The sequence below is a fragment of the Tamandua tetradactyla genome, chromosome 8 (assembly GCF_023851605.1).
Source record: "Tamandua tetradactyla isolate mTamTet1 chromosome 8, mTamTet1.pri, whole genome shotgun sequence".
In the NCBI taxonomy this organism is placed as follows: Eukaryota; Metazoa; Chordata; class Mammalia; order Pilosa; family Myrmecophagidae; genus Tamandua; species Tamandua tetradactyla.
In genome coordinates this window covers 81,368,006-81,381,213 of record NC_135334.1, presented here as the reverse complement: position 1 = coordinate 81,381,213, position 13,208 = coordinate 81,368,006, and the positions used below count along the sequence as shown (strand labels likewise).

At 40.9% G+C, this 13,208-nt stretch overlaps 1 protein-coding gene across 1 annotated transcript in view; it reads right to left on the bottom strand.

Moving 5' to 3' along the window:
• OLFML1 (olfactomedin like 1) overlaps nucleotides 1–13,208 on the bottom strand; it is a 24,740-nt gene extending 11,532 nt beyond the window's left edge. Inside the window, exons 1-2 of the mRNA XM_077113868.1 lie at nucleotides 12,566–13,208; nucleotides 10,183–10,471 (exon numbers count right to left, since the gene is read on the bottom strand). Coding sequence (XP_076969983.1) covers nucleotides 10,183–10,471; nucleotides 12,566–12,691 — 415 coding nt within the window. The 5' untranslated portion in view covers nucleotides 12,692–13,208. The remainder of the gene's footprint in view (nucleotides 1–10,182; nucleotides 10,472–12,565) is intronic.

Here is a 13,208-nt window from a genome sequence, read left to right as displayed (position 1 = left end):
TGTCTCAGGTAAAAGCTTACTCTTCCCAGACTCTATGTTGATCATAGAGGATGAGTGATAATTTAAGCCTGTAAGGGACCATAAATGTCTTTTATGGTGAGACAGGTACTGGGCCAAAAGAGAAACCCAAAAGTTCTTCTCTATTAAGGGTGAAGTATAAGAGCTATAGAAGTTAAAGAATATCTGACAAACACATATGTTTGGTACTGTGTTAGGTGCTTTATTTATATTACATCATTTTATTCTTAAAATGAGCCTGAGGTAGATATTTTAATACCCATTGTACAAGTGAATAATAATAAAAAAGACTTGGATAAGTTACCTGGATAGGACATATGGCTCTAAAGTATGAGGACGGGGTCCTCTGAGTTCAGCCAGGATGCATCAGCCTGCCAGGGGCATAATGGGTGGGAATGTCTGTGTATGATGGGAAGGGATGAAGAGCAGGTGAGTCCTGGTGAGCCTAGAAAGGGATAGATGAGGGCAGTGAAGTTCCTGGGACCAAAGCACAAGGGAATGTAATATTTATCATGAATAGAAAGGCCCAGGGCCACCCCATCCCCCTTGCCTGGGAGTAGAGCTGGCCTTCTTGCAGCCCAGCTTACTGAGCGACTTATTTAGGAACAAGGCATATAGATGTTTCACCCATAAGAAAATGTTGTTTTAAAATATAAATGCAAACATTCTTCTTCTTTCTCCTTCTGTGCTCTACCCCTCACCCCCACCATCCCTTTCTAATGCAGAATGCTTGGAAAGAAAGCAAAACAAGATGGTTTGATCAAGGGTGCACAGTTCTGGAGGGAAAAGAAATGCATACTTTTCCTATGTCCCTCTTTCTGTTTCTCCTACCCTTTAACTTAGAGGAGTCTGAGACCTGGCTGACTTGAACACTGTTTCTGACTCTGTGTCCCCTAAAAAGCCCCTTTATCAATCTGACCCTAGTTTTACCAGTGGTAAATGAAGGGTTTGGGCTTGAAGCTCGCTATCATTTATTCAGGACTGATATTCCATAATTTTTATAAGTTTTTCTTCTCATTAAATAATTATGGAATTTAGGGAGAATATACTTCCAGTGTTGGAGTAAAAGGGTAAACATAAGTAAGTCCCTGCTGTGCTTCTCTTGAGAAGAGATAATTAACAGGAGAAAAGGTTGGAGAATAAGAGATAAATTTAAAAGCTTTAAGCCCAGCCAAGATGCCAATTATTTAATAGAGAGAAAATGACATTCAAGGTTTCACCTGCAAGCTAGAGAAGGAAAATTTGTATTTTCCTCCCCAGGCAGAATTGCAATTAGAATAGAACTTGGCCTAGGGCCTCAGAGTGAATTAATACACAAATATCATTTGTTTGAATCTTTTAAATACTTGTTCCCTTATTTAATAGCAATATTCTCTAGACCTGGTGAGATTTTTCTCTCTACAGGGAAGTGATTCAATCAAGTAATATTTTAGAAACATTGATTAGGCTGCTGGTAGAGACTGGATTGGGAGGTGGGGTGAGATGGGATGCAGAGAAACCAGTAGAGTCTGTAGAAGTAATCCAAATGAGAGATAGCAGAATAGCGATGGGCATGGAAAGATGGGTTTGGATTCAAGAAATAGAAAAAGAAAGGTCAGGTCTTCATTACTGATTACATTGAAAGAACAGGGTGATAACAAAGCCCAGACTCAAGGATGATAGGGTAGATGCTGTGGAACAGAGGAAGAGGAGCAGTTTTGCTTGGAAAGAGTGATGAATTCTTTTTTTCTTTTTTCTTTCTTTGGCATGGGCAGGCTCCATGAATTCATTTTTTAAAAAGAGAGAGAGAGGGCGGTGCAACAGTGACTCAGTGGCAGAATTCTCACCTGCCATGCCAGAGACCCAGGTTTGATTCCCAATGCCTGCCCATGCAAATAAAAGAAAGAGAATTCCAGTAAAACATATGTATTCTGACTACTTCTTGAAATTCCCTGTTAATGAAAGTTTACTTTTTCAACCACCTACATTTTGTTCAAACAAGTGACAGTTACGATGTTTGGTACTGGTATGTAAAAGATGGCAGCTCTGACCAGCAGTTAGTTATAAAGCTTCAAGCTACTCCAGTAAAATTGTCAATGTGGACTTAATTGCTCTAGAAATTAGGGCCATTTAATATTTTTCACCTACAGAAGACATTCTGGATAACTCAGCACTACACTCAAGGTCCTTAATATGACTTCCTCACCACACTGGCTGGTCACTAGTCACCCGCTTTGCCATGGCCTCCCACAAGGTTTAGACTTTGCCCACAATTTCCTGAGGTCACCGTTGCAAAACTTGGGCTATACCTACTCACCCATACAGACAGAATTGCTAACTCCTGCAGAGCAGTTAGTTGTTCCTTCTGGTGTGCCCCTTCCAAGGTAGTTGTAATTGCTTTGTTGGAATTGCTTATTCCCTTTTGCAGTTTTCATATAAGCACTTTAGACAGGAACAGCCTTCGTTTTCCAGGGCTGCTATAACAACCACCACAAATTGATTGGCTTCAACAACAGGAATCTGTTGGCTTACAATTTTGGAAGCTAGAAGGCCAAAACCAAGATGTTGGCAAGGCCATGCTATTTTCAAAGTTGTAGTATCCTGGTGGTGGTTTGCCGGCAATCCTCTGTCACAGGGTGGTCTGTCTCCTTTGTCTCATCTGGCTTCTACAGACTGGGTGCATCCTAATTTCCTCTGCTTATAAGGACTTCAGTCATGGATTTTGCCTCATCTAAATAGGATCTCCAAAGATCCCACTTACAAATGAGTCCATACCCACAGAACTGGGGTTTAGGATTTGAATATGTCCTTGTGGGGGACATCATTCATTGTATGACAGGGCCATGTCTTATCTGCCTTTTTACACATACTGTCATACAATACAACTCTCTTAGACTATTCAAAATCTTGCTGGTCATCATTCAAGTGTGGGAACGAATCAGATTCAGATAATGCAGTGTTCATTAGTATCTAAACTTGCTATCCCAACTCACACAATGTCAACTTAGAAATCAAATAGATTCAAATAACTGGAGGTATTTGTGGTTGTTAGAAGGTGCTGTCTTGGTGGGTGGATGGCAGGAAGGCGGGCAAACCAGCTTGTAAGAAATAGGTGCTCAGTTACCTGGGGATTTGACATTGTAGAAGGGCTGTGAGTCCTGGGTTAGATCTTAGACAAGGCCTAGCATACAGCAAGCATTTTATGCATTGGTTTTGATGAGTCATTAAACTTTTAGTAAATCTATATCAAAGGTTTTTCTAGGTACCTAACACTACTTTCAAATTATTTCATGATACCTAGCACCAAGCTTCCCTTTATCGGTGATTAGCAACAGAGTCTGAGAAAGAAAACAGAGTTGGTGCATGATTGTTCATTTATCATGCTATGGGCTGCACAAAAATATTGGATTGAGAGCTCCAGGTGAGTGCTTGGAAGCTGGGAATATGTGTAAGATATGAGTATGAGTCCAGTCTGCTTCTATAATGGGGGTCCCTATAGCTGGGTCCAAACCAGCCAACCTCCCCCAGATGCCTCCTTTTGGAACAGGCCAGCTCCCCATAACCCCTTTACCCTGGATAATTTTTTTTTTCCATTGTACTTACTTTCTTCTACCTGACATGGCATAAATTTACCTGTTCATCTATTTATTGTTTGACTTTCCTCAATAGAAGGTAAGTTCCAGGAGAGCAGGGGCTTTGTTTTATCTGTTTTATGCACTGCTACATGTCCTTCCCCTAGAATAGCATCTGCACATATTAAAATTGGTAAATATTACTAATTATAACTCACATCAAGCTCTTTGGGATTCTTGATGATCTTTAAGAAGGTAAAAACATTCCTAAGAAACAAGTTTGAGTACTGTTCTCCGGGAGCATCTATGTGCTCCAGCACTTGTGTGAAGTGAAACAGAAATGGGCAGTCCTTGGGAATTTCTGATGAAATAGTTCCATTTTGCATCAATTATCTGGCTGTTGCAACATCTCAGTCATTCCAAGCTTATAAATGTGAATTTCTTGCTATTTTTTATTTGTTGCTTATTTAAAAGTTTTTTTCTTTCTGTAATATTCTTGCCAAATGAAAACAAATGGAAATATATTCCATTTGCATCTGTGGTCCTTGACTACTTAAAAAACATAGTCATTTTTGGTGTTTTACCCTAGAATACACCTGTGAAATATCTCCCTTTACCCCATTTTCTCCATCCTTCCTCTCAGTGTGATGATCCAGGGTCTGCTTGTCTGAAAGTGGGCTAATTTACAGCGGCCTTCTCACTGACTCTTCAGCTTCACCTCATCAGAACCATCATTCACATGGACGCTGATATCACTGCATTCACATAGAAATATGCATACTTAAAAGCGGATCCTGACTCCTATCCGTTTCTTGACCTGCCCCTTCACCCAAACTATATTGAACAACTAGCTCCACAAACATGCTGAGCCTGATTATGCCTTTGTGCCTTCACAAGCTGTTCAATTTGCCTGCAATGCTTTTCATTCTCCATTTAATTAATTATTTTCCATAATTAAACTCAGCTCAGGGGTTACTTCCTCTAAGAAGTGCTTCCAGATTCCACAGTTACACCATCCCATGGCAAGCCTGACTTACACACCTGCCCTTAATGCTCGGTGACACCCTGTGTATCACTCCATCCATGCAGTCAGCACTCTGGGCTGTTATCCTAGGTTTATGTAGAGTTCCTCTCCACTTGACAATAAGTTTTTGAGGACAAGGATATTATCCTACTTAATACTCCATATTTAATTCCTGCACAGTGCCAACATATATCTGGAATTCAGCTAGACATTTGTTGAATACATGAACAAATGAATGCATTATAGAGAGAATGAATGGATATACAGATCACCTAGAACCAAAACCCATCAGTGAATATGACTTGTGCCTTTTGTTAGTGCCTGTGGTGACGGGACTAGAGATATCCCCATAGACCACAGGTTTTACAGATAGATAAACAAATGAAATGCTGAAGTCACAGAATTTTCTAGACTTAGTATACTGTCCCATGGACATGGATTCTCCAAGAGATAGCAGAGGAGAAGTTGCACATATAACTCCAGCATTGCTAACCTGGTGAATATAGCAACTTCTAGGTGGAAGATGTGTGTATATGTGTATACATACTCATATAACAATTTCTGGGTGGAGTATCTGTGTATATGTGTATACACACTCATGAACTCCTACATTTGTCTGCACTGGCACCTGAGTATATACACTTAAGTCACTCCTTTGTGGCAAAGACATCTGTTGCAAATTAGAATGAATCTTCTTTGTGTTGTTCCATATGTCACAAACTTTTGGATCTTGGGACTTGTCTCACAGAAGTGTTTTATTTGGTTTTCTGCTTGTCTATATGGTTTGTGTGTTGTTGTTTTATTGGTTTGTTTTCCAGGTTTTGAATTTGGCCATGCACATTTATAATACTTGGGATGGATCCCAGAGGTATTTAAATTTACAGCATCAGACTTTCTTCTCTGAAACATCAACTAACAAAAGAGAGGAGTTATTGAATTCAGCAGGGAGAGGGTTATTTGAGGTAACCTGCAACAAAAGGAGCCAGACTAAAACAGAAAATAAAATAAAATTTGCTTTTAATGGCTTGTTGTGACTGCTTTGAGAATTTTTCTTCACAAGTTAAAAAGAGGTTAATACTCTTATCAACACAAGAACTAACCCATGGAATCTCCCAAAGACAGCCAGTTGGATAAATTCCCAATCTGGGTGTCTGAGGTAATGGTGCTTTGCATAAATTGCCAAGTGTGATGCAATTTTTTTAAACTAATAACAATTATTTGATTTTAAAATATGTGAGAGGTATATTCAAGTAACACTCACTTGCATTCTAAATAGTGTGTGTATGTATGTGTTGAGGGAGGCAAGAGAGAAAAAGAAAGAGAGAGAGAGAAAGAAGAGGGGAGGAGGAGAGTTAGAGCTAGGAGTCTAAGAATTTTGCCTAATCTGCAAACATTTCTGTGAGTATGGCCCTCATATGAACATTAGTTGGGGGGATCATCTCTAAATAAAGTCTGAAGACTTGAGATCAGCTCTATAAAGAATGGCTTAATTTAGAGCAATTCTTATTCATTGTATCCAGTACCTGGCCCTTAGTCGTAGCCTGGGAAATATTTCTAGACTAAATGAGAACCATTTAAGCTAATGTTAGAATTTTCTAGAAGTATCCCAACTCACAGGTTGAATTTTCTAAGAAAGATGACTTGTCCTGTTCCTAGAGGATTTCCAAAGAAACTGTCTTTCTAAGATGGCATGTATGTGTAAATGGAATTCTGTGACCTGACGTCTGACAACCCCTCCATTGCCCATAACCCCAGTGTGTCTGCCCACACAAGGTGCTGGCTGTAGTCTTTAGAATTTTAGTGGAAGTTCTGTAACTAGTACAACCCCTGCAGGCCAAGTTAGAAGATGGGAAGATGGGAGGCTTCAAGGAAGAAGGTGGGTACAGGTAACTGCCAGCAGCAGCTGGACCTAGCAGACCAGGGCATTTTGGTAGAAGAATTCGAAGATGGGCCCTAAGAGTCCCACCCTCTGGTATACACAGCCCATAAGATCCCCTCCCTTTGAGTGTCGGGGGACCTGTGAATATGATAGGGTATCACTTTATTATGGGGCAAAAGGAAAGTGATTTCATAGATATAATTAAGGTCCTAAATCAGTTGACGTTTAGTTCATCAAAGAGAGATTTTTGTGACAGGGCCTGACTTAATTTGGTGAAGGCTCCTAAAAGAGCAGCCAGGCTTTTCCTAACAAGAGGCACTATCCTTCAGACTTGAAAAAACAAACAGTAGTTTGTTTTGTTTTTCTGCCTATGGAAAGGGCCTCTCGAAGGTGAGGACCTCAGTCCTACAACCATGAAATTCAATTCTGTCAACAACCTCAATAAGCTTGGATGACGAGGTAGCCCAGCTGACACCTGGTTTGCAGCCTCCTGAGACCCCAAGCACAGAACTCAGCTAAGCTGTGCCAGGACTCCTCACCCTGGAAACTCTGAGATGAGGATGTCTGTTGTTTTTAGCTACTAAATGTATGGTATTTTATTGTGATAGAACACTGCTGTAGGCATGGATACTAACAGAAATGGCAAAAAAATAAAAGGGGGGGTATGACATAAAATACCTAACTACATGTGGAGATGTGTGATATATTGGCATTCCAAAATTTATTCTTAGGCAGAAAACTTGTAAAAATAGCAGATCAGGAAAGCACTAATCACATAGCTGTGATTGCAGATTAGTCTCTGAGTGGCCGCTGCCATCAGCATCCTTTCTATAAATAACTTCATGGTCTCCTCTCTTGGGGACCCTGAACTAGACTCTCTGAAAGTGGAAATGAAGACATCGACTGTCCCAAGTCTTATGAGGAGTGTGTTAGATGCTCGCTGGGAGGACTGAGGAGGTGCACCAGGGACACTATAGGGGCTGATCTGCCTGACTAGGGAGGTCTGGGAGGACAGGAGGAGGTGTCTTCACAGAGCAAACATTTTTGATCATAAAGGATGGGCAGCCATTTCTTTTTAATTGTACCTGGGTAAGTATAGGAGAAGCAGCAGCTGAAGGTCAGCTTGGGACACTTTGTGAAAGGCCCTCTCTATATATAAGTCTAAGGGATTTGCAAGGATTTCTTTGTTGTTGATAATTGATGTTGAACGACAAGAAAATTCTACACAGAGGAGTAAATCGTCTGTCTTGAGCTGTGGGAAGGTCTACATGACAGGCAGGACCAGAGGCAGAAGAATGAGTGAGAACACTAGTACCGGAAGTAAACATGTCTTACTCCTCTGTCCCCACCCTGTAGCACAGGGCCCAGTCAGTAGTGGGGGTAATAAATGTTTGTTGACTCCTAAAGGGGCAAATCATCAAACAAGAGCCCACAGGCTACAGGAATGGGAGCAGAAATATCTGAAAAGTTGAAAAAGACGTTTTCACTCACTATGTTGTTGGAAGAAGGGATATCTCTCACATCCAGAAAGCTCAGGGTCAGGAGCTCCCCTGGGCTCTCACTAGAATAGAAAGGGGAAACCCTCAAGGCTGTCCCCTTGCTGAGGGCTTTAGAGTTCAAGGTGATTGAAAAAGGATGTCAATGGTATACAGAGCAAAGCCCTGCAGGTGTCCAGGATCAGCCTGAGGATCCACCTGCCTGAGCAACTCAGGGATCCCCTCCAGCACCACAGTTCAGGCTTAGGATCAGACTTTTGGGGTACTGTGGCTCAGGGTGCATTAGCTCCCACCCCTACCATCAGCTTTTTAGGCAGCTGCCATTCATCCTCTGCTGGCCCATCCTTGTCCCTTTCCTTCTCTCACCCCACCCATAGCCCTGGTTGCTCCCATTTAGGGGATGGTTCTTCTTGAAAGTCAGTCAGACACTTTCTGGAAAGAATCACCCAGATGACCTTGACCAACTGCTTTATATTATAGAAAATCCACGTTTCTATCTTCTGACTCAGAGGATAAGATTCAGGAGACTCTCTCTTTTCTGTCAAAGAGTAAATAACCCCTCTGTCGATGCTAACAGCTCATCCTTCCAGTCATTTGTTCACTTACTGATTGACAAATATTTATGGAAAACAGACACTGTTCTAGGCACTGGGTATTCAACACTGAACATAGAAGGGTTCAAGCTCTCACAGAGCTGACCTTCTAGAGGGGAGGCAAATAATGAGTGTGGGCAAATGGATGAATAGAACAAGTTTAGAGTAAGAAGTGCTCTAAAAAAATAAAATAACTTGCCCCTCCTCCTGGGTTTCCTTTCTCAATATATTATACCAACAACACAAACCAAAAATTTGGGAAGCATCCTGGACTCATCCTTCTCATGTATATTTCACATTTATTTATCAGTCACCAAGCCAAATGGATCCTAACTCTCAATGGCTCTCAAGTTGACTTGCTCTTGCAGTGACACTTAATGCAGACAACATCACTTCTTGCCCAAACTACTATAGCATTTCCTCTCTTTAGTCTCCTAAAAGTCTCCTCTCTTTAGTCTTGCCCTGTTCCATTATGTCAGGCCTCTATTTATAATTCTTCATTGGCTCTCTATTGTTTCTCCAGTAAAGTTCAAGCCCTCTTGCTTAGTATGCAAGGTCCTGTATTATCTGGGTACTGCAGAAATCTCCACCCTTGTTTCCCTCTACTCCCCTATGCCTCAGCCATGCTTGCAGATCTACAAACACGTCAAAGTGTTACATACCCTCATGCGAATAATGTCTGTGTCCTCCTTTGAAGTGCTTTTTGCCCCTGCATCCCCAACCTAACTTCTTTGTTTAAAACTCAGATAAATTGTCACCTTTTTTAGGATTACATGAGAACCTATGTGAAACCCTTAGCACAACAATGGTACTTAGTTTATACCGTGTCTCTCTGATGAAGTTCCTTACATTTGGGGCAGACATAACTAGGATACAAGATAGTCTTCCAATTTGCAATGAAACCATAACAGAATACAGACTCTGAGGTGGAGGCTTATCACCCTCATTGCTTTAATGAAATGGATCCATGCACAGGATATTTTCCTTCTCATTTATGTTTTTGTTGCTGGATACTTTTATAATAGTTCGAGTTCTTAAATATTATTTTTCATGGCCTGGAAGGGATGCTGATGGAACACAAAATTGGAGACAAATCCCCTGAATATCACTATCCCAGACAGCACACGACAATAATAATTCACTGCATTACCGAGCCTGAGGGTTGGCTGCTGTCATTTCAGACGGTTGCTTGGCACATCTGTTGCAGCTCCCCTACTCCCAGGGCACTGGATATAGGCTCCACCAACCTGCTGTTCTCCCTGGCAGGATCTGAGACCACACACCTCCACCAAACCAAGGTCAATTAGGAGCTGGCCTCTCTGGGCTGACCTCTGATACTCTGTAGCCTTGATTTTCCATGGGGTCTTTGGGAATTCCATACAAAAGGAAATGTTTCTTTCTGAGAGTGGATTTTCATTCTAACACCTGTTCCCTGATAAGCTTTCTCTCTGAGCACATGCACACATCCAATGCTTACTCCTAGACTTGGCCAGGCCTCCTAACTGCACTAAGTCTGGTCTCTGTGAGTGTGATAGTCCCTAGCAGAAGTAGTAGTAGTAGTAAAAGATTAAGTAAAAAAAAAAAAAAAAAAAAGTAGTAAGAAAAGATGCAGTATTCTTACTTGCATTTAGCAGAGTCCGGATCCTTTTCTCTTCTTCAACTTCTTGCTCTAGCTTTTCTGCCAGGATCTTGTCCTCTGATTCTATGCACGTGTCAGCTTTTCGAAGGTACTCTAGGTAGTCAATCTCCCGTTGGGCACGTTCGACCTTCAGTGCTAGGTTATTTACTGCACTCTTATACTCGCTTGTGTAGGTCTGACACCTTCCCAACATAACGGATATGTTTTTTGAGAACTCTCGGAATTCTTGAATGTAAGTCTTTGTTGTTTGGGTACATTTTTCCAGCCCTTGCTTCAGTCAGAAAATAAATTACCAAGTCAATTATCTCTAGTTATTTAAATAGCCCAAATAATATTAATAGCTATCATTCATAGAAAAATATGAGAAAATGCAAATAATCAAAATGGGGGAAACAAAACTGACTCACAATTCCTCTGTTCAAAGATTCTATTGATACTTAGTATATAAAAAAAATTCCCATGCATTTAGGCATACATATATAAATATATATGTATAAATATGACTCTGCTATATGTATTCTTTAAAATGTTTTTAACTTGCTAGTAAACTGCAAAAATATTACAATACCACCCATATATACCTATACCATAGTTTTAATGACCATGCAGAATTAGCCTATTATATATTCTATTAGATGCCGTTTGATGGGCATTTATATAGTTTTCATTTATTTGTTATTCAAACAATGCCGTAAAAAAACATCTTTGTATTTACAACTTCATGTACTTATCTCAACTTCATTATTTATCTATCCTTTTTTTAGGATAGATTACCAGAAGAAAGATCCATCCTTAGCACCTAGCACAGGACCTAACACATAGTAGGTACTCAATAAATATTTGTTGGAAAAAAAAACAATTAAAATGGAAATGGAATTGCTGGGTCAAGAGTATATATACTTAAAGTTCATTTGACAGTTTACCAAAATGCTCTGCACAAGTTGTAAAAATTTATCCAAACAGCAGCATATAAGAGTGTCCATTTTGAAGTCAAATAGAGAAATAGAGAATAAGTCCCTAAATCTCTACCCTCTCTTACTCCTCTGACATATACCTCTCAGGGTGGGAATTGTTATCACTTGGTAAAGTGTCTGCATTGGCCAACGCTAGTGTTGCCTGGGCCTCGGTTTCACTGCTATGTCAGACCAGGGCAGGAAGTTCATACAGACCATAACTCTCTGAATCCACATTCATAACCATGAAAGTGTTAGTCTGTACTTCATACCTTTGTCTACATATATAGATGCAGGAAACAAATTTTTAAAGTCTTGAGAAAAACTTGCAGAGAATTGCTTGGTTCTAAGCCCAGGAGAAGTCAGTGCTAAATGCAGAGAGATCCTTGAGTTGAGTATAAGTCTGGCACTTTTCTGGAGGTAAGACTCAGTGAGGAGGAGTGGGAGAGAGCAAGTGAAGAAGCAATAAACAAGAGGCCACTTGTTCAGGAACATTTTTCATCCACTACCTCCAGATCTCAGTCTGGTGGATGGACAACATTTAGAAAAGGCACCTTGCTAACTCTGTGCATTGATTGTACCCTGACTATAACAAATGATCAAATATTTTAGACTTGATGATTTTTCAAGAAAACAGAAAATAAATATTGGAGGTAAAAAAATAAATAATTTGTCAAAATTTAACACAAAAGTAAAGCATTAAGTATCAAATAGTCAAAGTCAATGTCAGGGGTCTGGCAAAGGCCAGGGTGGAAGATTATATTTGTCCCTGGGAGCCTCTCCATGCTGTGAAAATATTGGGTTTTGCAAATATTAATGAGGTGGCAACTGCAACATCTGGGGGAGAGGGCCCAAATGCTTTCTAACATTGCTGAAATTTACTTCTAAATCCAAGACCAATTTGTCAAAAGAACACTTAGCTCCTCAGTACTCAGATACAATTTTTGATATTGACCTAGCAGTTTATTACAAAAAGAAAAATGAAAGCTAAAATCTACTATCATCCTGATATAGTGAAATATGAAGAAAAAGTGGCACCAATTTAAAATTTTCCTATTTAAAAAAAAGATATATTGAATAAAAATATTTTGGACATGTACCCCATATCAGGCAGTGCTTTAAGTATGGACTAATTTAATAAATCTGTTATCAGCCCCATTTTATAGATGAGGAAACCAAAGGATGAGGCGCACAGAGGGAAGCCGTGTGCTCTAGGTCTGGGGGTGGGGTCAGGGCTCCAACTAGTGTTCTGAACCACTACACTATGAACAAAATTTAAAGCGTAACTTTAGGAATGTATTTATGACTTACTATCAGTGAGAGATGCATCCCATGAGATAGGGAACCATAAGTAAAATAAGGTGACCTCCAGAGGCCATATCCCCCGTAGAAGGTGCACAAATGCCACCTACCTCCAAGACTTGAAAGCGCTGGTAGATGTAGTGGACCATGCCTGGGTCCTGGGCACGCTGCGGTGCAGGCAGAAAAGCTGCAAGGAACAGAACCAGGAAAACAGAGGCTGGCCGTGGGGCCATCATTGTTTCGTCAACCACCCAGGAGTTGGATCTTTTTTACTGTGGGTTTTTAAGGAAGACCCAAGGGTCCAAGAGGTGATAACTCCTGCTTTCTCTCTGCTGCTATGGCAAATCCTCTAAAAACAACGTCTTTCTTAGCCGGAGAGCAATGTCCGCTTGTTATTCCACCAAATGCGTGATCTCAGTTTGCAAGCTGGAGATTAAGTCCAGCTGTTGGCTGGTCTGTCCCTGGAGGCCTTGCAGGCAGGCTTGAGGCAGAGAGCTCCTGGGTCCAGCATGTATTGCCATTACCCTTGACACACACTGACCCTACCCAGACTGCAGTGTTCTTCCAGGCTTGGGCCTGTACTTATTGGAGGCGAGGGGTAAGGAGGCCTTTCCTGCCCCCTCCCCACAACCTTTCCCCAACTGTTTCCTTTTTACTTCTGCTTTCCTCCTCCCTAGTAGACTCTGCAGTCCAATCACAGGCCTGACCCAACACAAACCACCCCCAACTTCTCACAGTTGGAATCTCAGTTCA